At 34.5% G+C, this 22831-nt stretch overlaps 3 protein-coding genes across 5 annotated transcripts in view; all 3 read left to right on the forward strand.

The window, feature by feature from the left end:
- LOC111436201 (putative clathrin assembly protein At5g57200) overlaps positions 1-11436 on the forward strand; it is a 24056-nt gene extending 12620 nt beyond the window's left edge. The window contains exons 3-17 of the mRNA XM_023073931.1: positions 5685-5912; positions 6006-6075; positions 6251-6348; positions 6621-6759; positions 6853-6980; positions 7062-7154; positions 7244-7294; positions 7875-7940; positions 8036-8101; positions 8234-8314; positions 8436-8513; positions 9654-9854; positions 9935-10010; positions 10176-10291; positions 10815-11436. Of these exons, the coding sequence (XP_022929699.1) occupies positions 5823-5912; positions 6006-6075; positions 6251-6348; positions 6621-6759; positions 6853-6980; positions 7062-7154; positions 7244-7294; positions 7875-7940; positions 8036-8101; positions 8234-8314; positions 8436-8513; positions 9654-9854; positions 9935-10010; positions 10176-10291; positions 10815-11258 (1797 nt within the window). The 5' untranslated portion in view covers positions 5685-5822 and the 3' untranslated portion in view covers positions 11259-11436. The remainder of the gene's footprint in view (positions 1-5684; positions 5913-6005; positions 6076-6250; positions 6349-6620; positions 6760-6852; positions 6981-7061; positions 7155-7243; positions 7295-7874; positions 7941-8035; positions 8102-8233; positions 8315-8435; positions 8514-9653; positions 9855-9934; positions 10011-10175; positions 10292-10814) is intronic.
- LOC111436203 (protein CHLOROPLAST IMPORT APPARATUS 2-like) lies at positions 1744-4401 on the forward strand. Its single transcript, XM_023073933.1, has 3 exons — positions 1744-3129; positions 3801-3959; positions 4118-4401. Exons 1-3 carry the CDS (start codon positions 2113-2115, stop codon positions 4163-4165), a joined length of 1224 nt encoding a protein of 407 aa, XP_022929701.1. The 5' UTR covers positions 1744-2112; the 3' UTR covers positions 4166-4401.
- Positions 11437-17186: 5750 nt separating the features above from the next.
- Positions 17187-21982, forward strand: LOC111436199 (TBC1 domain family member 5-like). Of its 3 annotated transcripts, XR_002709196.1 has the most exons (8): positions 17188-17383; positions 17611-17871; positions 18373-18476; positions 18676-18852; positions 19364-21189; positions 21268-21413; positions 21569-21726; positions 21839-21955. XR_002709196.1 is itself a non-coding variant. In XM_023073928.1 (7 exons), the coding sequence occupies exons 2-7, from the start codon at positions 17657-17659 to the stop codon at positions 21933-21935; spliced, it is 2565 nt and encodes an 854-aa protein (XP_022929696.1). In that variant the 5' UTR covers positions 17187-17383; positions 17611-17656; the 3' UTR covers positions 21936-21982. The 3 variants fall into 3 exon arrangements, 2 of the variants coding, with proteins under 2 accessions (XP_022929696.1, XP_022929697.1); XM_023073928.1 differs by lacking the exon at positions 21569-21726 and having other exon boundaries at positions 17187-17383; positions 21839-21982; XM_023073929.1 differs by lacking the exons at positions 21569-21726; positions 21839-21955 and having other exon boundaries at positions 21268-21507.
- The last annotated feature ends 849 nt before the right edge of the window (positions 21983-22831 follow it).

A 22831-nucleotide genomic window follows, 5' to 3' on the forward strand; every position in this document is an offset into this window, starting at 1 on the left:
TTTTTTTTTTTTTTTTTTTTTTTTTGTCATAAATTCATTCGTGAATTTCAAATTGCTTGAGTGTATGCTTTTGTTACCATAAAATCATATGGGTTTTTATTTATTTTTCCATTTTTTAGATTAGCATTAATGGCCGCTAAAATATGCCAAATTTCATTAAAGCTCACTAGCAAATATTGTCTGTTTTAGCTAATTACCTACCTTATTGGCAAAAGGTTTTTGCACTTCACCACCCAATATCTAGCTTTAATACCATTTGTAACCGCTCAAAACTTCTACAAGTAGATATTGTGCTTTTTGAGTTTTCCCTTGGACTTCCCCCTCAACATGTCTATAAGGTGAGGTTTCCACTCTTACCACCAATGTTTAAATTTCCCTCTCCAACGTTTTAAATTTTCACATTTACATTTAATTCAATAAATAAGATGTGTATATATATATTTATTTATTTTTGTTTGGATATTTTGGGGAAATATATCTAAAAAGTGAAAAAAAAGAAGATTTTTATTTTAAAATTTGAAACGTAATCACAAGTGATTGAAGGCAATAAGCACAACGTTTGACATTCAATTGCCACAAATAATCCCTCAAAAGATACCAAAAAGGTCCCAATCATTGCTCCCTTCAGACAAATCAGCCACGTCATTCTTCTTCATGCACGTGACCCCTCTCAACCCCATCATCGCCTTGCCACCTCTGCCCTAATAAAATCTACCTTCTCCAATCACCACCTGCCACCTCATCAGATAAGAAATACCCCATGTCTCCCTCTTTCTCTCGTGGCACCCCTCACTGACAAAGTGGATATCCAAACTTTCACACTGCAGCAATGGGCATGGTCCCATTTGAGGATCTCAATTACCAATTTGCCCCCCCTTCCTGCAGGCGGTGTCAATTTAATGCCCTCGCTTTTATAATTCATAGTTTTCCATGTGATTTGGAAATTATTGGTTACATTAATGTAACCGAGAAAATCCGATCAAATCAATTCATATGTTTTATTTTATAATATACTTTTTTTTAATTTACTAATTATAATTACTTATATTTATTTATAATTATTTTTAATAGGTTAAAAGGTAATTTTTTAAAATACATATTGAAATTTTTTATATAGATTCCAAAACATAACATGATCTAGAATTGGGTCAACCATCCAAAACTCATCTACCTGATGCACCTTATAGTTGGGTTGTACCTTCCTCAAGTGTCAAATGTGATGTTGTACCTCATCGTTTAAATCAGAGCTCCATTTGGGTACAATGAGAAGGAGTTTACTAGGGTCAATGCAGTAAGATTTGTGAAACTAATCATGCCTTTACACGCGTGCCCGGAAACATAGGCTGACTACTGAGCCCACTCTGGCTCAGCCGCACCACCCTGAATGCGAGCCACTCAAGAAGCAAGCTATTACAGCCGAAGAGCAAAGCTATTTAGGTCTAAAATGTCTCACATTACTCCAATTTAAAAAAATTATGATTGAATTGGCTTAAATTTATTATTTAATAATAAATATAATTTGGGTTTAAAATTTTTTCAATCCAACAATTAAAGGTAAAAAAATGCATTATTTAGATTTGTTTTGGTTTACATAATCTAAAAAAGAAGAAGGGTAAAACAGGTAAATTAGGAAGAATGAAGGGAATAATTGTAAATAATAATAATAATAATAATAATAATAATAATAATAAAAAGTAAGTGGTCCCCACAGGACTGCAGAAACCAAGCGTTGTCTCGTCTTGTGTACTCTTCTATGTAGTAATCTCCATCGCTGAAGAAGAGAGAGAAAGAAGAAGAAGAAGAAGAAGAAGAGAGAGAAAGAAGAAACAGAGCAGAAATGGTGTGTGTATATGTACAGCACACTCAACGGATCTTTCCCTTTTATCTTTCCAACCTTCTTCTCTGTTCTTCATTTCTTCAACTATTCTCTCCCTGTTTTCCTTTTTTGGCTTAATTCCTTTGATTTCCAGTTTCCATGGAACTTCCAAATTCCTCTGTTTTTCACGACTTTCAGGGTTCACGATTTTCCCGATGGAATTCATGAAATTTTCTCGGTAACCAAACAGAATTCACAGTGTTTTCTTTCTTTTTCTTGTTTCTTCTGAGAATCCAATGTCTTCTCCGTGTATTAGCGGCGGTGGAAGAGCTTACAGTTTCGACCTAGAAATTGTGAAATCTCCATCTTCTTCATGGACGAGAACTTCGCAATCTTCTTCGCCTTCTTCGACTCTTTCTGAATCAAGCAATAATAATACTCAGCTTGCGATCTCTACTCGAAAATCACGAACTCCGCGAAAACGCCCAAATCAAACGTACAATGAGGCCACTCTTCTGCTTTCTACGGCGTATCCGAATGTTTTCTCTGCCAAACACCTCACGAATCCGAGAAAATTCACGAAATCTCATGATTCTCTCTTCTCTGATTCGGCGGAATTGCTGTTGCCGTTCCGAGGAATCGATTCGTCCGAGTTTCTCATCCATCAGCCGCCGGAAAAACCTAATTCCCAAATTCATTCGAAATTGGCGAATCTGTGGGAGAATCGGCCGTGTTCCAGCCCAGGGGAGGTTGATTTCCAGCCGGATTCGATGGAGATGGAAGATTTCGATGCTGAATCGATTCTTGACGAGGAAATCGAAGAGGGAATCGATAGTATTTTGGGGAATCTGTGTGTGGATAACCTAGAAACAGGCGATTCGGTGCAGGATTCTTGTGCGAATAATCATCCTTGGAATTGGAATTGTTCCTGGAATCCAATCGGCTTAGGAGGATTAAACCAGAAATTCGAATCCGGTTATGGAATCGAACGAACAGCAATCCGAGAAGTCGACAATGGAAACTGGTGGCGATTTCCGACTGTCGATGTAGTCGAAATCTCTCCGAAACTAAATCCAAAGCCACCGGCACCGTCCGCCGTGGCGACGAAGAAGAAGAAAAAGAAAGTGGAGAAGCTTACAGTAATCGAATCGAAGAAAGCCGCAATGGCACCGGAAAAGGAGAAATCGGAGAAGCAGATTCCGAAAGGATTGGTTCTGAAACTGAACTACGAAGCCGTCGCCGACGCTTGGTCCAACCGAGGATCCCCATTTTCCGACGAGATTCCGGCAACCGACACGGGAAGTGATGTAAATGTACGTCTCTCATCCCGCCCCCGAAAATCAAAGCCCAAGAAACTCTGAATAAAAAATAAAAAAAACAAAACAAAAACAAAAATTCCTTCTCCGGAGTTCTAGGAATCCAAATCTCTCTGTTACTGTTTCATTCTCCTAAAAAAACAAAAATATTAGCGTTAAATTTGTATTTTTTTTTATTAGTCTTTATTCATCTCTATAGTTTTTAGTTAGGTCAAATATTTTAAATTTATCGGATTTAAATAAACTATGGGTTAAAATTATAATATTTCCCTTCTTTTTTTTTTTATTGTTATAAATAATTTTAAAAGAACATTTTCCTTTTTTAATAGAAAATTTAATGTGCTTTTCATTAATTTTAAATTATTTTATTTTGACCATTTATAGATTTCCTTGTCAGTGGGTCACTTTTCTCACAAAAAAAATCTAAAACGAAATTACGAAAAAGGGTGAAAAAAATCATTTAAATAGGGTGTTTAGTCACGAGCCTCATTCAAAAGCGAGGATAATATTGTAATAACATCTTTAACTAAAAATAAGCTTTATTGAATGTTATTTTTAAAAAAAAGAAAACCGAAATGACGGAATTATCCTTGGTGGTGAAGTAATTACATGTTGTCCAAAGGAGGGAATAATGACTAAAGAGTGAGGGTATTTGTGGAATTTTGCAGGCGAGGCTGGCTCAGATTGATTTATTTTCGGACGGTGGAGGATTGTTGAGAGAAGCCAGCGTGTTGCGGTACAAGGAGAAAAAGCGGACCCGTCTTTTCTCGAAGAAGATAAGGTATCAAGTCAGAAAAGTCAACGCGGATGGACGGCCCAGAATGAAGGTATGTATGTGAATCTGTTGCATCCACCCTCATCTGATTCCACCTTTTTTTAAAATTAAAATAACATTTTATTTCTAAAAAAAAAAGATATTTAATGAATTTAGAGATTAATTAATAAAAAAAAAAGGAGGAGTGAAAAGACATTTCACTTTTGGCAGGGGCGGTTTGTGAGGAGGCCTAATTCAAGCGCCAGCCAACAGAGATAGACAGCAGCCTTTTAGGGTTCAGAAACGCTCAATGCTGAGTTGTCAGCTTTCCTTTTTTATTATTTATTTTTTATTTTTAACTTTCTTGCATTTAATTATTATCCCCCAACCTTTTCTTATTTCTTTTTTGCCCCCCAATTTTCCATAATTACTTTTCTTTTATCCATTCAATGAGAGAAAATGGCCACCAAGTAGATGGTCAAAGTTCTAATAATTCAAGGCTCTTTTTTAATATTTATTTTTTCCATTTCCATTTATGTAATTTTACTTTTTTATGAAATAAGAAATGTTACTATTTATGTACCCATGTAATGTATGTGTTTGTTTTTAATGTTTAATTTTTTTCCTTTTCAATTTTGAATTAATTTAGTTTCGTACTAAGTTTTTTCAATTTAGTCATTCACTTCTGCGAATGTTTAAACTTATCTATGATAAGGTTTACTGGCTCGGTTGAAAAATGTAACAAAAATAAATAAATAAATAAATAAATGAGTACACTGAAAAATAATAGCTTCAGGTCTATACCTTGTGCTCCGGGATCGCAACAAGAACCCGATCAGAGCCTCGACAAACAACTCCCCGACTCGTAGGTTCGCCTCTCAGGTTTGGAATACACCTTGACTAGAACACATAAGAAAAAATATATTCCTAATCTCTATTTTTTATTTATATTGTGTTTAATAGTTTTTTAAATTAAATATATAATAGATCGTCAATTTTTAATTTCGTATCTAATTGCGTAATAAAATTATATTACATGTTTAATAGAATCCTAATTTATTTTTTATACCAAAGATAATATTAAAAAAAAGATTGAGTTAGACAAAATTTGAAAACTCATTAAATTCGTTGAACATTACTCAATTAATTAAAATATAAATTATTGATATAAAGAGATTTGAATTTCAACTCTGCCCATTTAAAAAATACAATAAATTAAAATTAAATAATATATTCAGCTCAAAAATCTATTAAAAACTTTTTTTAGTATAGAAACTTAATAAAAGATTTCATAAAACTATTGAATTTATTGGAAGGTTTTTTCAATTTAGGCAACCCAGGTTAAATAATGAATTTAATCATAAAATATTTAAATTGAGACGGTTTATTTGTCCAAATTTTTATTTTTAATAAAAGTGAAATATTAATACGTAATATATATATATTTATTTATTTATTCAAACGTTAAACGAAAAATACAAAATAATAATAGTTTTATTTAGTTTAAAATTAAAAAAGAAAAGGTAGGATTTGACAGGAAATGACAGGACCAAAAATTCTCCGGGGACATGTCCGCATTCCGACCAATCAGAACCCATTCGAACAATTACCAAATTAACCTTGAATTCCCGCTACCCCATATCGGGAACTTGGAGGACTTTATCGTAAGAAGATAAAAACCCGTCAAAACCAGAAACCCGCCATTTTTTCCGACCTTAAACGAAAATTCATTTTCAATAATTTTTTTTTTTCGCCTCTTCATTTTCTTCGATGCGCACATTTTTTGTTAGAGCTGCAGAGAGAGAGGGAGAGAGAGGGTCGTCATCGTCGTCGTCTTGGTTGTTATGGAAGACTCGATGACGGAGGAGAAAAGATGATCACCATTTCCTTTCTCTCTCTCTCTCTCTGATCAATCATCAAGCGGATTCTGATTTCCATGGGCACATTTCAGAGCTTCCGCAAAGCTTATGGCGCTCTCAAGGATTCCACCAAGGTCGGCCTCGCCAAGGTCAACAGCGAATACAAGGTTAACTCTCTTCTAATTGAGATTCAATGAATGGATGAATGATTTCTTTACATGTTCGATTATCTGATTTCTTCTTTTCTTTTTTGTTTGAAGGATTTGGATATCGCCATTGTCAAGGCTACCAATCACGTTGAATGTCCGCCTAAAGAACGTCATATTCGAAGTCAGTTTTCTTTGTTCCAAACACCTGATTGTTATATTTCTGATTCTGGATTTGGTGTTGGTATTCGTGATGTGAATTTGTTTTCGATTCTTATCTGTTTGTTGGCATTTCCGATTAGAAAGTCTGAATGGTGAAATTTGGTTCGGAAATGCTTATTTGGTATCCTTATTGGTAGAAATATTTTCGGCGACATTGGTGATGAGGCCTCGGGCGGATGTGGCGTACTGCATTCATGCATTGGCGAAGAGATTGTCGAAGACGCGGAGTTGGATCGTAAAATTCTCTACCATTTTTCATTTCAATTGTATATTCCCATTAATGCGTTGTATGTTCTTTTTTTTCTAGGGTTGTGTTTGGCACTATTGTAATGAGAGACAGGACACTAGAGATCGAATTTGATATCCTTTTTTGCTAAGTTATGATGCAATATGTCAAATTTCGTAAATAAGAAAATGCACAAAAGCCAAAACATCTATGCAATCAATGGATGCACCAGAAAATTGAAACCCCCAAAATTTAGGGTGTTTCTCTGTTGTTTCTGGCAGGTAGCCTTGAAGACATTGATAGTTGTACATAGGACATTGAGAGAGGGTGATCCAACCTTCAGGGAAGAACTTCTCAGCTATTCACACAGAGGACACATTCTCCAAATATCAAATTTCAAAGATGAATCAAGTCCTCTTGGTACAATGCTTCTCTTTAGTTTCTATGAATTTAACCAGTATGCTGATGAGGAGGCCTTTTATGATACTTGTTTCAAAATATTTCATTGTGAAGCTTGGGATTGTTCTGCATGGGTAAGGACGTATGCCCTTTATCTAGAAGAGCGACTTGAATGTTACAGAATCTTGAGGTATGATATTGAATCGGAACGTCTAACGAAAACATCTCCAGGATCGGTGAAGGTTTGTAATGTCAAAATGAAAACACTAAGTCGGATGGAAATTGGTTATTCCTTCATAATTAAGAAATCCCTTCTTTAACAGATACATAGTAGGACACGCTTGCTGAACTGTGAAGAGCTACTGGAGCAGCTACCCGCACTGCAGCAGCTTCTCTACCGCCTAAAGGGATGTCAGGTAATAGCTGTTAAAAGGGTCTCTTTTTTATACTTACAAAAAGGCTATTGCTATTAATTCTGTGGATTGTGGGCCCTTTTATTTTGCAGCCAGAAGGAGGAGCTTACAGTAATTATCTTATCCAGTATGCCCTGGCTCTGGTAAGTAACTATGTTATCTTACAATATGGACCCGGCATTGGGCTCCACAACAAAATTTTTAGGTCCTGGACTAGGAATTTAAAAATTAGTTCAAGTTTTGGTTGCTTACTTCTAACCATAAAGCTTTAAGAAATTCAGAGGATTGCACCATCATAGGTGTAGAAGAATTCTAAGTTTGTTTTTAACCAGCAAATGATGTGGGGTTCAACATTCAAAAATTAGTTCAACCTCTTACACTGGTTTAATTGTCTACTGTCCCGAAGATTTAATTGTCTTGATGAGCTATTAAGAACCTAGATAAGGTTTGATTTTTACTATCTAGGAGAGAATTACAGCCCAGTACAATTGTATTTTATTCAGTTTTGCATTCGTGCTTATCTCATATCATGAAAACATATGAGAAGGTAAAATTTCATTCTCAACCTTTTTCCAAGAAAGTGATCAAGAATCATGTCAACTGTTTTCCCTATCGTTTAACTTTTGGGCTATTCATTTCCCATTATCTATCTATTAGAGAAAAGAACGTCAAATATGTTACTCATTCTGTATTTTTCGTACTCTTGACTTTTATTTTATGAAGGTACTCAAAGAGAGCTTTAAAATATATTGTGCGATAAACGACGGAATAATAAATCTTGTGGACATGGTAATGTATCTGCTCCAATTTACTACTAGTTTTTTACTATTGCACTATTGCGATTTTGTTTGTTCGTTATAACAGTTATGTTTGACTTCTTACAGTTCTTTGATATGCCAAGGCATGATGCAGTTAAAGCTCTCAATATATACAAAAGAGCCAGCAACCAGGTTATTTTCCCTCTAATATTTTCACCTTCTGCTGTATATGAAAACATGGACTATTGAACAGATAAAATATTGCAGTTGAAACTTGAAATATAGTACAATAAAGTTAAATCTTTCAAGTTTTCTTGTTCATAGGCTGAAAATCTTTCGGAATTTTACGAATATTGTAAAGGATTGGAACTTGCTAGAACATTTCAGTTTCCCACATTGAAGCAGGTTCTTTTTTCTTTATCTCTAGATCCAAAAAGGGTAAATTTTACCCCGTTAAAAGAAAGGGAGAATATAATCCAAAATCTTAGAAATGTTCCTTACACTATTAATTTTATGCAATCAACAGCCACCTCCATCATTCCTTTCAACAATGGAAGAATATATAAGAGAAGCACCACAGACAGGTTCTGTTCATAAGAGACTGGTGAGAAAAACTTTCCAACTCCCGAAGTTTTTATCTTGACTTTATATGTATATATTTGAATGCATGTGATTTGTTGGTTTGTCTTCCGGGTACAAATATCTTTTCTATATGTGTATCTCCAACTTCATAATAGCACATACTTAGACGTATGTCTGGATCTTTGTGATGCAGAGTTTAGATCCTTATGCCATGCTGAAAACTAAAGAGATTTGCTTTTCTAGGCAGGCTTCGAAGCATAGAATGTAGTGGTTCTGATTGCACAAAACATAAGTGAAACAAATAACCAAACTGCAAATTATTAAGACTAATATCCTAATGCTACTGCACTGCTTAATTAACCAAGTCTCCATTGCTAAATCCCTTTGTTCATTGGCTATCCTTGCATCTTAAATTTTTGCCATCTTTTCTGGCTTATCCTCTATAGATGACTCTACATTTTTGTAAAGTTTTTCTTTGCTTTACAATGACAGAGCATATCTTTTCATGGATTAAAGTACTAAGTATAATATTCCAATTCTTCTCTCATATTTAAAATATTGATACATATCAACAAACTACATTTCCCTTCGTAGTTGTTCCAAAAAAAGAAAAAAAACTTTTGTGAAGTTGATACTTCACAATATTTTTTTTGTTAAGATTGCATCAATATGTTATTTCTATCAGCATATGAGTTTTGATTGAACATGGGATTCTATAGCTTGCATTTGGCTTAAAGTAGCACAGAGATTATAGTCATGTTCTGATTATAAGACTGAACAGCGAGCTAGGATCTCCAGTTTGGCAGTTTCCAAGAAAATATATATGTGTGGACCAATATTAAGCAAGGCCCTACATTAGCATCTTGAATTTTATTAACTTCTTCCCGTAAATCCTCTTTTTGGTTTCATTTTCTGATCTGCCAATTCCACGTTTGTTGAGGGTTTTCAAAGAAAATAAAATCCAACCATATTATGCCATGTCGTAATTCTTGGATGAATTAAAATGTTGGATTTTCTGGAGAATATTTTTATTCTTGGGGTTTATGTCATTCTAATACAACCCGACGGACCTCTGTAAATGATCAGATTCTGGTGCGTGAGTGTACTGTATAAGTGTTTCAGTTTGCTCTATGGTCTTAGTTATTGTCATTTTTTGAGATAGGAATACCGAGAGGTGAAGCAATTGACTCAGGAACCGGAAAGTCCCGAAGAACCTGCCGAAATTGAAAAGGAGGTTGAAAATGTTGAGGACAACGAACCACTGGTGGAGGACACAGAGGAAGAAGAATCCCAACAGAATGAAGAGGAGGAGGTCGCTGAATCTCCACATCTAATTGCGACTGACGACAAAAGTGATCTTCTGGTAAGAATTGTCAAATAAAGCATTTTCTTGACAGCCTCAACCGTCTCTCCTGGTTCATAGAGTGATAATTTCCCATGCAGGGTCTGAGTGAAATAAATCCTAAAGCTACAGAAATAGAGAAAAATAATGCTTTAGCTCTCGCTATAACTACAGATGGTACGTCGGTTGCCATCTGATTCACAAATTTCTTGCTTATTTTTCGTCAGGAGTTTAAAATTTAGAGCTGAAATTCAAATCTTTTCCAATTTTCGCAATTATAGAGGCTGTCTCCAGTCGTTAATTACGGTCCATTTATCTTCTGAAGTTTTTAAAATTCTGCAGGGAATAATCCACCTTCTTCAAATCGTTCTTTGAGTTACATTGACAGTAGTGGTTGGGAGCTAGAGCTTGTAAGCACACCAAGCAATGATGCTGGTCCAACGGTCGATAGCAGACTGGTTTTTATCCTTCCCATTCACTTTTCTGATTCATTATTTTCCATCCTCGTTTTTTTAACTCTTCAATAATGGAATGCGATATTATACGCCGTTTTCATCAAAGCTGTGCCTAGTATGGTTAGCCGCTGTTCGTCGTTTTCTTTATTTTAGTCTGGTCATGAGATTTCATCTGGTATCAAAAAATAGGTTGAAGTCATTTCAAAATGTTAATTTTGGTTCATTTTGAACTCTATACTTTTTCAAAAGGTCTATTTTAGTCCGCGTACATAAGTGATTATTTTGGTCCCTTAAAAATGAAATAAAAATGAAAACGAAATGCCTAAAATGTTCTATATTTAACCCAAAAAATCAGCATGTCAGTCTTTTCATGAATGCACTTGCGGACAAAACTTATGTGAACTTAGTTTGTTTTAAGTTAATAACTAGTTGAAAGGCAGATGAGATGAGGAATTGGCTGCACAATAAGGTTTATTGTGTTACAATTTTCATGTAATGAGATAGATAAGTATGCCTTCTGGATCAGGCTGGTGGTTTTGACAAGTTATTACTTGATAGCTCGTATGAAGATGAGCATGCCAGAAGCCATCTTCAGCTGCAGAATGCTGAATATGGACCATATGGCGAAATGTCGGTGCAGAATCCATTCGAACACTTCGATCCGTTTTCACTGTCAAGCAGCATAGCGCCTCCCCCGTGCGTGCAATTGCCAATGATGGCTCAGCAACAAGAAATGCTTTTCCAGCAACAAGAAATGCTTTTCCAGCAACAGCAGCAGCAATCGTTACAAACAGACGCCTTCCCTCAGCAGCAACAGCAGCAGCAACTAGATTCAAATGACTCCGGGACGATGGTACCTTATGAGCAACAAGAAATGCTACAATTTGGTCCTTCTAATCCATTTGGAGACCCTTTTCTTTCCTTTCCTCAAACTTCTATACCGCGGGGGGAAAATCATAATCTAATCTAGATTTTTTCTTTTCCTTTTTAATTTGGCTTCAACTTCTGTAATTTTTCTTTTTTCTCTTCCTTTTTATAATTTTTTCATAGGCTATTACATGTTCACTGTGAAGTTGTCAAGTTTATTATGTGTAACTAATTAAATAATGGAAGGTGTAATTTGGTTTTGGGAATATGAGTTCTATATACATACATGTATAGATATATATACACATTTTTGAACAGCTGCTCCATCTGTAAGTTTCATTTCTGTCCAATCTTTTTTCTCTTCTGCCCTCACCCTTTTGAATTTGATCTTTGTTGTCACTAATGCATCGGTGGATACTGTCTGTGCAGAAGGCCCAATCAGCCCAATATAGCACAGCACTTGTTCTAACCGAGCGAACAAGTTAACCATGAGAAATTCGGACGTCGTGGACAATGTCAACGTATGTTTAGGCCTCGAGTCACGTTGCGATAAAAGATTTAAAAAACGTGAGCAATAGAATACATTTAAAAACGATTTGAAGAATTACATAAATAGAATAGACCCGAGGGTAGGAATAAATGACAACTAGTGGAATAAGTGACAACTAGTCATATCCCCTATAGTATATTAACTCTGGCAAGAGACATGATTTTAGTGAACGGTCATACACCCCCTTATTACACAACGTGAAAATGGTAAAAACTTATCTAGGATGAAAGCATGTAAGGGATGGGATTTGGAATGAGCATACATCCATGGACCACATCTTGAACAAGTAAAATTAGGACATCTGCCATGCGGTCATAGGCAACACGTCTTAGACAAGCATGACCGTGACACTAAACTTGGAAGAGATATCTCAAACAAGGGTTTTAGTATCACTTTAACATTATTATTATTCCTTACTTTTGTGGTTTACTTATATATAAAGTTCCAAGCGCACCATCTTTCAACAATCTTTCTCTAGTATGGGGACTTTAAAGGAATTTATTTGAACGATCTACGGTACGTATGGAACCAAAATGAACCATTCCAATTTAAAAAACCTTAAAAGAGTCGAGGAGATCTCAAATAAAGATCTACCACTAATAATATATTTGAACAAACCTTTTCATTTATGATATATTCACATAAATTCACGTTTGAATTAATTATGCAGGACAGAACGGTGAGAACCAGGAATATAATCTTATCTCTAGCCTCATTTATCTTATAAGGAAAAACGTTCTCATTCTTCATCTAGATGGAAAATTCCCTCTCAGTCCCGAGTAGATCCATACGAGTTAGGTGACATCTCTATATTTAATGGGAGGCACCGACTAAATAAATAGATTGTATTAATAAAAACCAATAATAGGAGAGAGAAAGTAGACTTAAAAAGTAGAGAGAGAAAATATTTTTGTTAAAAGAGAGAGACATTCAAATTCCAAATTAATATTCTTGGAATTGTTTGGTAAGGTTATTACTGTGTGTTTTTTTTCTTTTTCTAGTTTTAATATGTAAGGAAAGAAAATAAATATGTTTTTGGATTATTACCATTGTTTTGATCATTAATTAAAAAAAATTAAACAAGGAAGAACCAAACCTCAAAGTTTTCAAAATAATTCAATTAAAAAAAAATAAAATTGAAAAGAGTTTAAAGTGGATGTCCAAGAGAATTAATAATGTAAAAGATGGAGCCAAAAAGTGTCCACAATATTGAAATACATAAGGCCCCCACATCCGACATCTGAGATCATGACATGTTTAAGGTTTGATTTCATCATTAGTATTTTCTATTAATCAATAATTATGTTGGTTTTGTTAGAATCGGTCAACAACACACACTCGATCTACATGGACACAAAGAACAGGATAGAGAAGATGCAGGAAGAACATTGACTAAAAGTGTATATTGATGACTTCAGGTATGTATAGTAACAGAGAATACATTTTCAAAGTTATGCTGATATATATATATAATTCAGCTTACTATATATAACTATCTACCATATATAACAGTTGACTAATCTATAAATAAGCATCAGGTTCCATAATCTAACCGGTTTTTTATTCATTTTTGTCACAAGAATAGAGGAAGAGCATCCTAGAAATTAAAGAAATGAAATTAAAAAGTCATATGCATAAAAACCTTGGATAAGGAATAAGCTCATGGTATCACACGACGTGGAGTTGTAAAGCTGACGAAAATTTTCGATATGGTACATTTTATCGTTAATCACAAGAATTAAAAAGTTGATTTTTACCTATAATCTTACGTTCTTCGGGTTTTTGGTTATTTAATATGGTAACAAAGTAAGAAAGTACTGTGTTCGAATTTCTATTACGACATTTTCTCTTTTTCTTAAAAAAAAAAATTATTGACTACTTACTTGGCCCGTTATGTATCATCTTCAGCCTCATGGTTTTAAAACTGTCGGCTAGGAAGAGGCTTCTACACCGTAACAAAGAATGTTTTCATTATCTTCTCCAACTGATGTAGGATTTCACAAGAAGTGATAATAGAAACTGGGTGTAGAAGGGAATGTGTATCATATCATAGTATACGTGTCCATGCATAACATATTAGGGAAGTAACCCACTCCGTTGACATACAACATGCATAAGTTCCCATATTTTAAATCATACATGAATTCCCGATAAGATATATATGCGTAGGTATGACATATCATGGTTCATCAAGTGTCTCATAAGACATAACATAGGACATAACATGATCATAGTATCACCAACATATAGTAAAAGTACATACATCACAAACCGTTCATAAGCATAACATATCACGAGTAGTAACATGTAAATAAGCCATAAGTTACGTAATTATATAAAATACAATTCGTTCAACCTAGCTCGAAGGTGTTCTAAAAGTAAACTCACCTAAGCAGAAATCATTAGGTTAGTCTAGCTCATCGAGATCTAATTCCTAAGTTGAGGTTTGATTAGTGGTTTGGGTCTCGAACAGATGTTCGTTGGGAGATTCAATTTGAAAACTCAAATTATAAACGTTGAATCGAGTTAATTAATTAATTTATTATTATTATTTGAGTTGGGTGAATTTTTTACTGTTTTTTTTAGTTGGACATGAAAATAATATTACAATCGAGGTTTACCTTACCTACTTTTACAAAGTACATAACATTTGTAACCGATGTCAATGATGTATTGTGACTGATAAATATTTAATATTAAAATTTTATGAGATTTTAGTTATTAATGTAATATATACAGTAGATACTTGGATTTTTTTTTATACAATTAAAAAAGAACACCTCGACAACCTAACTAAAAAAAAAAAAAAAAGGTTGAGTTGGGTTATAAACTTTATTCAGGTTATCGAGTCATCGACCCAATCGACTGAAAATATCGAGTTGATCCAAAAATATTTTCCAACCCAACCGAAAAAAAACTTTAATCACTTCATATTCTAAAATTTAATGAAATTAAAATAAATTTTGGGTACAAATTTAATTCACTTTTTAAAAAAAAAACTATTAATTCCAATTAAAAGAAGGAATAATAATAAAAACAGGTACACTGGCTGAATGCATGTGTTGTCGTCCAGTGTGGGACAATAATTAAAAATGATCTTTAACACTCAAAACAAAACAAAACAAAAGAGTGAGCTTTTTGTTTCCACTTCAACCACATCAAATATGAAATAAATAAATATAAAAAAAAATAATAAATTAAAAATGATCCAAACAGCATAATTAATCAAATAAAGTTTCCCCTTTTTAATTATGGTTTTCAAAATCAAATGGGTTTTATTTATAATACAAAAAAAATCTAGTGTTTTAAGGGTATTTTAAAACTTTTTTCAAAAATTTTAAATATATTTTTAAATAAAAGTATTTATTTATTTTTAAAAAATATTAAAAAAAATATATTTTAAAAAGTTTTAAGAATAAAATTAATTGTTATTAAATAATTTTATCGAAATGTTGGAATTCTAGACGAAGCATATTAAATATTCTTAAAAAGTAAAATTAATTAAACAATTTTATCCAAATATTAGAAAGTATAATTAATTTTTTTTAAATGATGTTAATGATATTTTTTAAGCGACAATAATTTAACCAAATTTTTTGGAAAATAAAAATTGATGTCTATAATTTATGTAGACATAAAGTAAAAGCAACATAATTAGAATTTAATAATTAGATGACATTAACAAATAATTGGTCCCGGAATTTGCTATTATTTTATTTTATTTTCCAACTCCTTGACTATGGATTTAGTAGAATTTTAATACAGATTATTATTTTTTAAATAAACAAAAAAAAATTCATTTTGGTTAATAAATTATTTGAATAAATTGAGAGTAAAAAAAGAAGATGTGTACAAAATAGAGGTCTTTCCCCTTTGGTTGAGGTCAATTAATGACTTGGACGACAAGCCACGTCTCTGCCACGTCTCTGCCACGTCCGCAATGGATAATTCTTCCCAAAAATTAAACCACGTTCACCGACCACCACCAATTTTATTTTATTTTATTTTATTTATTTATTTATTTTTGCTCTTTTTAAGATTAATATAGGCTTATATTACTATTTTGGATTTTAATTTCTAAAACATTTTTAAATTGATGATACCTATCTAAAATTATTAATTTTTCGCTACAAATTTAATTAATACAATTATTTACATTGGAAAATATATTATTTACCCATATATCTTATATATTATATTTGAGTTATAATATATTTTATTTTATTCTCAATATTTAATTAATTTATATTTTCCTTATCGGTAGGTATTAGTTGCTGGTTTGTATTGTATTTAAAACTTATGAATATCAATAACAACATATCTTCAATTCCAATTCTATTTCTCATTCCCAACAATGACGAACCCATTATTTACCTTTCTAAAAATTGAATACTAGATTGAGCATGCACGTATTGAATATCTTATTCTAAAATACATTCACAAAAAGCTTTTTATTTTTATTTTTTTTGATGTCGAGCTATTTTTCCTTAAGATCTCCCTCGCACTTAGAAATGTTCATCTACTCGTATGTGGAATATCCCTATTTAGACGAGGGATGAGAGAGGGAGTGAGAAATTTTTTTTCTCGTTAGTTAAATGGAGACAGGAACGGAGGATATTTCCTCATCTCATCTCCCTCCAAATTCCCACCATTCTCACTATATATACTGAAAGAATAAAAATATTATAAAAAGATAGGGACAAATTTCACCGATCCCAGCAAATTACTTACAGAATTCATGCTCAATTCTCACAAAAATATATGAGAAATTTTGGAGAACGGGAGGTGGGAAGAGGAACGAGCAAGACCAATAAAGTTTAAAAATAGTCTCGAGCTAAATATAATTTTTAAATTAAGTTTCGAGTTAGTAGGTAGTAGCAAAAGTGATCACGCTCGATATATATATAAATAAATAAATAAATAATTGTGGGATGACAAATGTCCTATTTTGTTGGGCTAGAAAAGCATGGGCAGCCTTTCCCTCTCTTATCCTCTCTTTCTCTCTATCCCTAATGATTTGGTTGTGAAGAATATTCTTTTTTTGTTCTTTCTTCCATTTTTACCCTCCGCCACCCTGTTTCTTTCCCATTATGTCCCTACCTCAACCCCTTTTATTTTCTTATATAATATTAATTACTCCTAATTTTATTTTCTTATATAATATTAATTACTCCTAATTTTAATTTTAATGCTTAAATTATCCAAATTAAGCATTTAGTTCGGATAAAATTAAATAATTTCTTAGGTAAAAATGATTAAAGCTCGTAACATGGAAGCCACGGATTATCCATTAAACTAAGTTCATGATTAAAGTCTTTGGTCGAGGTAGAAGAATCCAAAATTAGGTTAAATATTTAAATAAAGAAATTGAATTAGGAGAATATAAGAAATTAAATAAAGGAAAAGAAATTGTCTAAAAATTACTAATAGAGAGAGAAATAACAGATGAAGACAGCTCACCTGACCCTAAACCAAGCTCCCCAAAAGCCCTATCAGCGCCATTACAACAAAATTCATTCTTTTTTTCTTCTTTTTTTTTTCCCCCTTTCTTCTCTCAAGAAACAAAATTGTTCTTCCCCTTTTCTTCTTAACACCAAAAATTTGATAACCCAGATGATGGAATTCTGGATAATCACTCAATCCTGCAGTTTTCTCCCATTTCATTCATAGTCTTAGAGGTAAGTTTCTCATTCCTTTTGATTTTACATGTTTTTTTTTTTAAATTCCTTCAATTTCTCTTGATCTTATGTGGGTTTTGATTTTTCCTTCATCTTCGTATCTTTCCTGATTCTTCCGTTGCAGAATTCTAGCACTCTCTTAATTGCTCTGTTTGTTGTGTGGGGTTTTATGTGATTTCGTTGACATTTCTGGTTTTGCTTGTTTTTTATTTCATTTTCGTCTGTAGATTCAGAACGCGGAGGATTCGGTTCGAGAAAATCGAGTTGAAATCTATGGAGCCTTCTGAAATCGTCGCGGCATTGTCCGAATCGACGTCGGCGACGTCCTCTTCGTGCTCTGGCTCTGTTTGTCATCGGAATTCTGAAGATAAGCGCCGGTTTGGCGATCTTAGAGGGGTCCGATGGCGCATAAATCTTGGGGTTTTGCCGTCTTCTTCTCTAGCTTCTATTGATGATCTTCGTCGCGTTACAGCCGATTCGAGAAGAAGGTTTGTTTTGCCGGAGTTCCCGTTTTTTCTCCTAATTTGTTTCTTCGATTGACGGCTATATTGCTGCGATTCCTTTTCCATTTACTCAATCTGGTTTAAGTATTAGCGATTCTGCAATCGGGAGCTTACATTTTATAATGGATTCTGTTCTGCGTGACTGTTCTTCCTTGATTTCTAACTTTTTTTGCGCTGTTCATCATTTCCAGAGATGATAATCGGTGCAGGCTATCTAGATTTCCTTGGTTTTTGTTCTTTTGGATTTTGTTTTTCAAGTTCCCAAATCAGTTTCTTTTGCAATGTTGAGCTTATAGTTTCATACAGAGCATCGATTGTTTTTGTTGCAGAATGCAATGATTTACACGACTGTTTATCAACAATGATGATATGTTTCTTTTTAAGAATCAATATAATATGAACAATTCCATATCTGATTTCTTTTCCACTTTTTAATTCAAAATTAAATCATCATATGTTACCTTTTCCTTTATTTCTTTCTTTCAGATATGCAATCTTGAGAAGACGCCACCTTGTTGATCCACACATTTCCAAGGATGGAAGCAATTCTCCTGATATTGCAATGGATAATCCTCTATCACAGAACCCAGGTAAATTTACGCCGCCGCCTCTTCCATGTCGAATCTTGTTTCGAATGGTTCTAAATCTTAATGCCTTAGGCATTACTCGTGAAATATGCCGTTTTCTTTAGCTCAAGTGCGAAGATGGCGATATTGATTCATTAAATTGTTGGATGAGTTCATTTAAGTAACAATATTTGCTTGTTATTTCCACCATCCTGTACTGCAGATAGCATGTGGGGCCGCTTCTTTCGGAGCGCTGAGCTGGAGAAAATGGTTGACCAGGATTTATCGCGTTTATATCCAGAACACGGAAGCTACTTCCAGACGCCTGGATGTCAAGGCTTGCTTAGAAGAATTTTATTGTTATGGTGCCTTCAGCATCCACAATTTGGCTATAGACAAGGTAATTCAACACTTTATTAATTAAAAATTTCAAGTAAAGGATGCAAAAGATTTTCGAGCTCTCGAACTAATGATTTAATTTATCTTTTATGTAATGATATTGGGAGAGGAGCTATGTAGAATGATTTCTCCTATTATGATATTTAATCTTAATGAGTTTTGTTTAAAAGATTAGCAATTACTAATGAAATATAACGCTCTATTTTTAAATGGTATGATGAACGTTGTTGACCGTTCTCCATGTTAGCAAGGGATATTATAAAGCCCTTTTGTCTGAATGTATCGTGCGACCTCCTACAAGTGCGAGTCAAAGGACCGTGGAGAAACTTATAACCTTGTATAGTCTTTGCCATTCCCAGCCCTTGAAGGTTCACGTGTCGATGTTTATGATAAAAATGTGTTTGAGAGTTTATCTACTTAATCTGCAATACGTGCAGTTCTCTCGGCTTATAATTTGATTAACTTCTTGCTGTTATATTTCTAAGCTATACTCCCGTGTTCCGTACCTGTAGGAATGCACGAACTTTTGGCTCCTTTGTTATATGTTCTTCATGTTGATGTGGAGAGGCTATCTCAAGTGAGAAAGCTTTATGAAGACCAATTTGCTGACAAGTTTGATGGACTCTCATTTCAAGATGGTAGTTTGAAATATAATTTTGATTTCAAAAACCGTCTGGATCCAACCGAAAATGAGTCTGGAGTTGATGGAAATGTGGAAAATGTGAAAACTCTTTCGGAGTTAGATCCCGAAATACAAACCATTATATTGTTGACTGATGCGTACGGAGCTGAAGGGGAACTGGGCATTGTGCTTTCCGAGAGATTTATTGAACATGATGCATATTCGATGTTTGATGCATTGATGAGTGGAGCCCATGGGGCAGTTGCAATGGCCGACTTTTTCTCTCCGACGCCTGCAGGTGGCTCCCTTTCAGGACTGCCTCCTGTAATCGAAGCGTCTGCTGCTTTATACCACTTGCTGTCACATGTTGATTCATCCCTACATGCTCACCTTGTTGAACTCGGTGTAGAACCACAGTACTTCTCTCTCCGCTGGTTAAGAGTTTTATTTGGTCGTGAATTTTCGCTTGAAGATCTCTTGACTATTTGGGACGAAATATTTGCATCGGATAATAGTAAATTTGACAGAAGTGATGAACCTGAGACGAGCTCGAGCTCGAGCTTCGGCTTCCTGAGTTCATCTCGTGGTGCATTTATTGCTGCTATAGCTGTTTCTATGTTACTTTATCTGCGATCGTCTTTACTTGCCACAGAAAATGCAACTTTGTGTCTCCAGAGATTGTTGAACTTCCCCAAGAATGTGGATTTGAAAAAACTGATAGAGAAGGCAAAATCTTTGCAGACTTTAGCAAGGCAGTCTAATATCTCATCTACACCCCTCTTGTCTGGAGCTTATCACCATCACAGTAAGTCTATGGTTGCTCGAGGTAATGGCCATTCCTCTGGTTCCGTGTCACCAAAAACTCCGTTAAATCACGTTCCCGAGAGTTACTGGGAGGAAAAGTGGAGAAGGGAACAAGAAGCTAAACAAAATGGCTCAAGAAATCAGAATGTAGCCCAAAAGAAAGGATGGTCAGAGAAAGTGAGGTCCCTGTATCGAACGGAATCTGACCCATCTCCAGCGAAGCTGGCTGGTGGGAAAAAGAACACGAAATCCTCTGTTAGGCGAAGGCTACTGGAAGATTTATCGCGCGAACTAGGTGCAGAGGAAGACGTTGAAAAATGTGGGAACGATGAAGTCCTTGACAGCAAGGATGATCTCTCGGTCGAAGGCGAGGTGGATGGACAAGATGGCTGCGAGAAGTACATGGAAAATGCTGAAGACAAGAGATGTGGCAGTGAAGAAAACTCTTCAATATTCTCAGACCCAACAAGTTCCTTCGGTGGAGTAAATGACACCGAGCATGACATAAATGACTCAAGCCGAAGCAGCGTCGCGTCAAATTTGTCCTCAGATGAAAATGACGATCAGTCTCGGTCTGTCGTGGAAGGCCCGCCTCTTCCATATCCTGGTCAGCTCGAGATCATCCCTGAAAAACCTGGGTGCACTAATGATTCTGAGGCCAATGCAGCAGCAGTAGGGACGAAGGATAGAAAACTAATAGGAAAATTTCCATGGTTTTGGAAGTTTGGCAGACATGCTGCTGCTGAGGGGAAAGCTGACAGTGAGGCTTCGAAATCGACCGCAGCTGAGAGTAATCCGATAAAAGCTGACGGTGCTTGTAGTACTTCTGTTAGCAGCAAAGGAGACGGTGTCGATCAACACGTAATGGGGACTCTCAAGAATCTCGGTCAATCTATGCTCGATCACATACAGGTAATATTCCCAAAACTCTTAATGGTTGAGAGATATGATTCCATTCTTACAATTTGTGACAATCTGGTTGGTCGACAGGTTATCGAAACCGTGTTTCAGCAAGAATGCGGTCAGGTAGGACCGTTGGAGAATTTGTCGAAGAATCCTTTAGTTGGGAAAGGGCAAGTAACAGCCATGGCAGCTCTGAAGGAGCTTCGGAAAATCAGCAACCTCTTATCTGAGATGTAAGCCAGTTCTATTTTTTTTTATACTTTTATCTGTATATACATTTTGTAATTATATTTTTTAGTGGCATAATAAAATCCAGTTTATGTATTACTCCTGCTGCTGCTACTGCTTTGAACATGTCGTCGAGTTAATATCTAAACCGTGGTCGCAGCGACATGAATACGCTCTTCTAGTACGAAGAAGGCATTAAGCATAGTAGAATAATTGGATGTGAAAGTTTGATGCGTAAACTTTGAAAGTTCTTGCAAGATGGCTTGAAAACTTTGTCGTTGAAAACAAGCTGTGATTGTTTTTAGTGATGTTTGCAGGGTGAAAATGATAACAAGTTCATGATATGAGTGAAAGAACTAACTTCATAATGAGCAAAACAATCTTTTAAAATGTTGTTTGAGATATATTAATTAAAGCCCATTTCTTTTAGTTCGACTATCATGGAGTGGGAGATCGAACCATCGACATTTGAGCTCATCACTGGTGCATTATCTACTAAGCTGAGCTCGGAAAAGTATTATATGTGAGCTATTCATGATTTGTCAAGTCATTCAGTCTATGTACTACAATCGATCGTTGATGCATGTGCAATAAGAATACAGTTTTTTTAAGTTTTTTAAATGACTTGTTTGTAACAAATTCGTACTTTCAAGAAAAAATTAAAAATAAGGTCATTACTGCATGCATGATATGTCTATTACGTGCAAAAAAAATTTTTTATTAAAAATATTTCATAAACAATTTATGGAATCATTCCTAAAGGCCAGAATAACAATATGAATGCATCTACCTTAACTTCGGTCCAATTGTCGTCACCACAACGTTGTCATCTACCTTAACTTCAGTCTAATTGTTGTCACCACAACGTCGTCATCTACCCTAACTTTGGTCCTACTGTTGTCACCACAACGTTGTCATTCGTACATCCAGACAAGGATATCTTATTTTTACCTAAAAAGTAAGAGTAATACATGTATGTTTGAGTATGTTAAAAAATATTTAATAAGTAACCATTATTTTTTGAAATTGATACGAACACGTGATGATAATCCTTATGGTACTACTCTTATAAAAAGTATAAATTTTGGAAAATTTATGATTCTCAATCGGACTTTATTTAAAGTAAATCCCCTTTCGTTCAAAACTCACCAAAAGTTTCAAAATCTTTTGGTCTTCCCTCGATCTTAAATGTCGAACAAGTGTCGCTCGAAGGACAAATTGGATTAAAGGCACGATAAAGTAGTCAATACCAAATTATTTCACAATGTGATATGTGATTGAGTTTTATTGAATCAACGACATGTGCTCCCAAAAAGCAGACAAAAGAGTTGATCTAGACATCAAATAAGTGATATTGATATGTGGCAATCACTACAAGGGGAGTAAGATTCGGATTACCTTGTTGATCGAATATCTCAAGGCA

This window comes from Cucurbita moschata, unplaced genomic scaffold (genome assembly GCF_002738365.1).
Source record: "Cucurbita moschata cultivar Rifu unplaced genomic scaffold, Cmos_1.0 Cmo_Scf00052, whole genome shotgun sequence".
Lineage (NCBI taxonomy): Eukaryota > Viridiplantae > Streptophyta > Magnoliopsida > Cucurbitales > Cucurbitaceae > Cucurbita > Cucurbita moschata.

Coding starts and splice junctions, on each gene's coding strand:
- LOC111436203 (XM_023073933.1), top strand. CDS start 2,113: ATGTCTTCTCCGTGTATTAGCGGCGGTGGAAGAGCTTACAGTTTCGAC. Junction 3,130..3,800: donor ACACGGGAAGTGATGTAAAT/GTACGTCTCTCA, acceptor GGAATTTTGCAG/GCGAGGCTGGCTCAGATTGA. Junction 3,960..4,117: donor ATGGACGGCCCAGAATGAAG/GTATGTATGTGA, acceptor CACTTTTGGCAG/GGGCGGTTTGTGAGGAGGCC.
- LOC111436199 (XM_023073928.1), top strand. CDS start 17,657: ATGGAGCCTTCTGAAATCGTCGCGGCATTGTCCGAATCGACGTCGGCG. Junction 18,477..18,675: donor TCCTCTATCACAGAACCCAG/GTAAATTTACGC, acceptor CCTGTACTGCAG/ATAGCATGTGGGGCCGCTTC. Junction 21,190..21,267: donor CTATGCTCGATCACATACAG/GTAATATTCCCA, acceptor GTTGGTCGACAG/GTTATCGAAACCGTGTTTCA.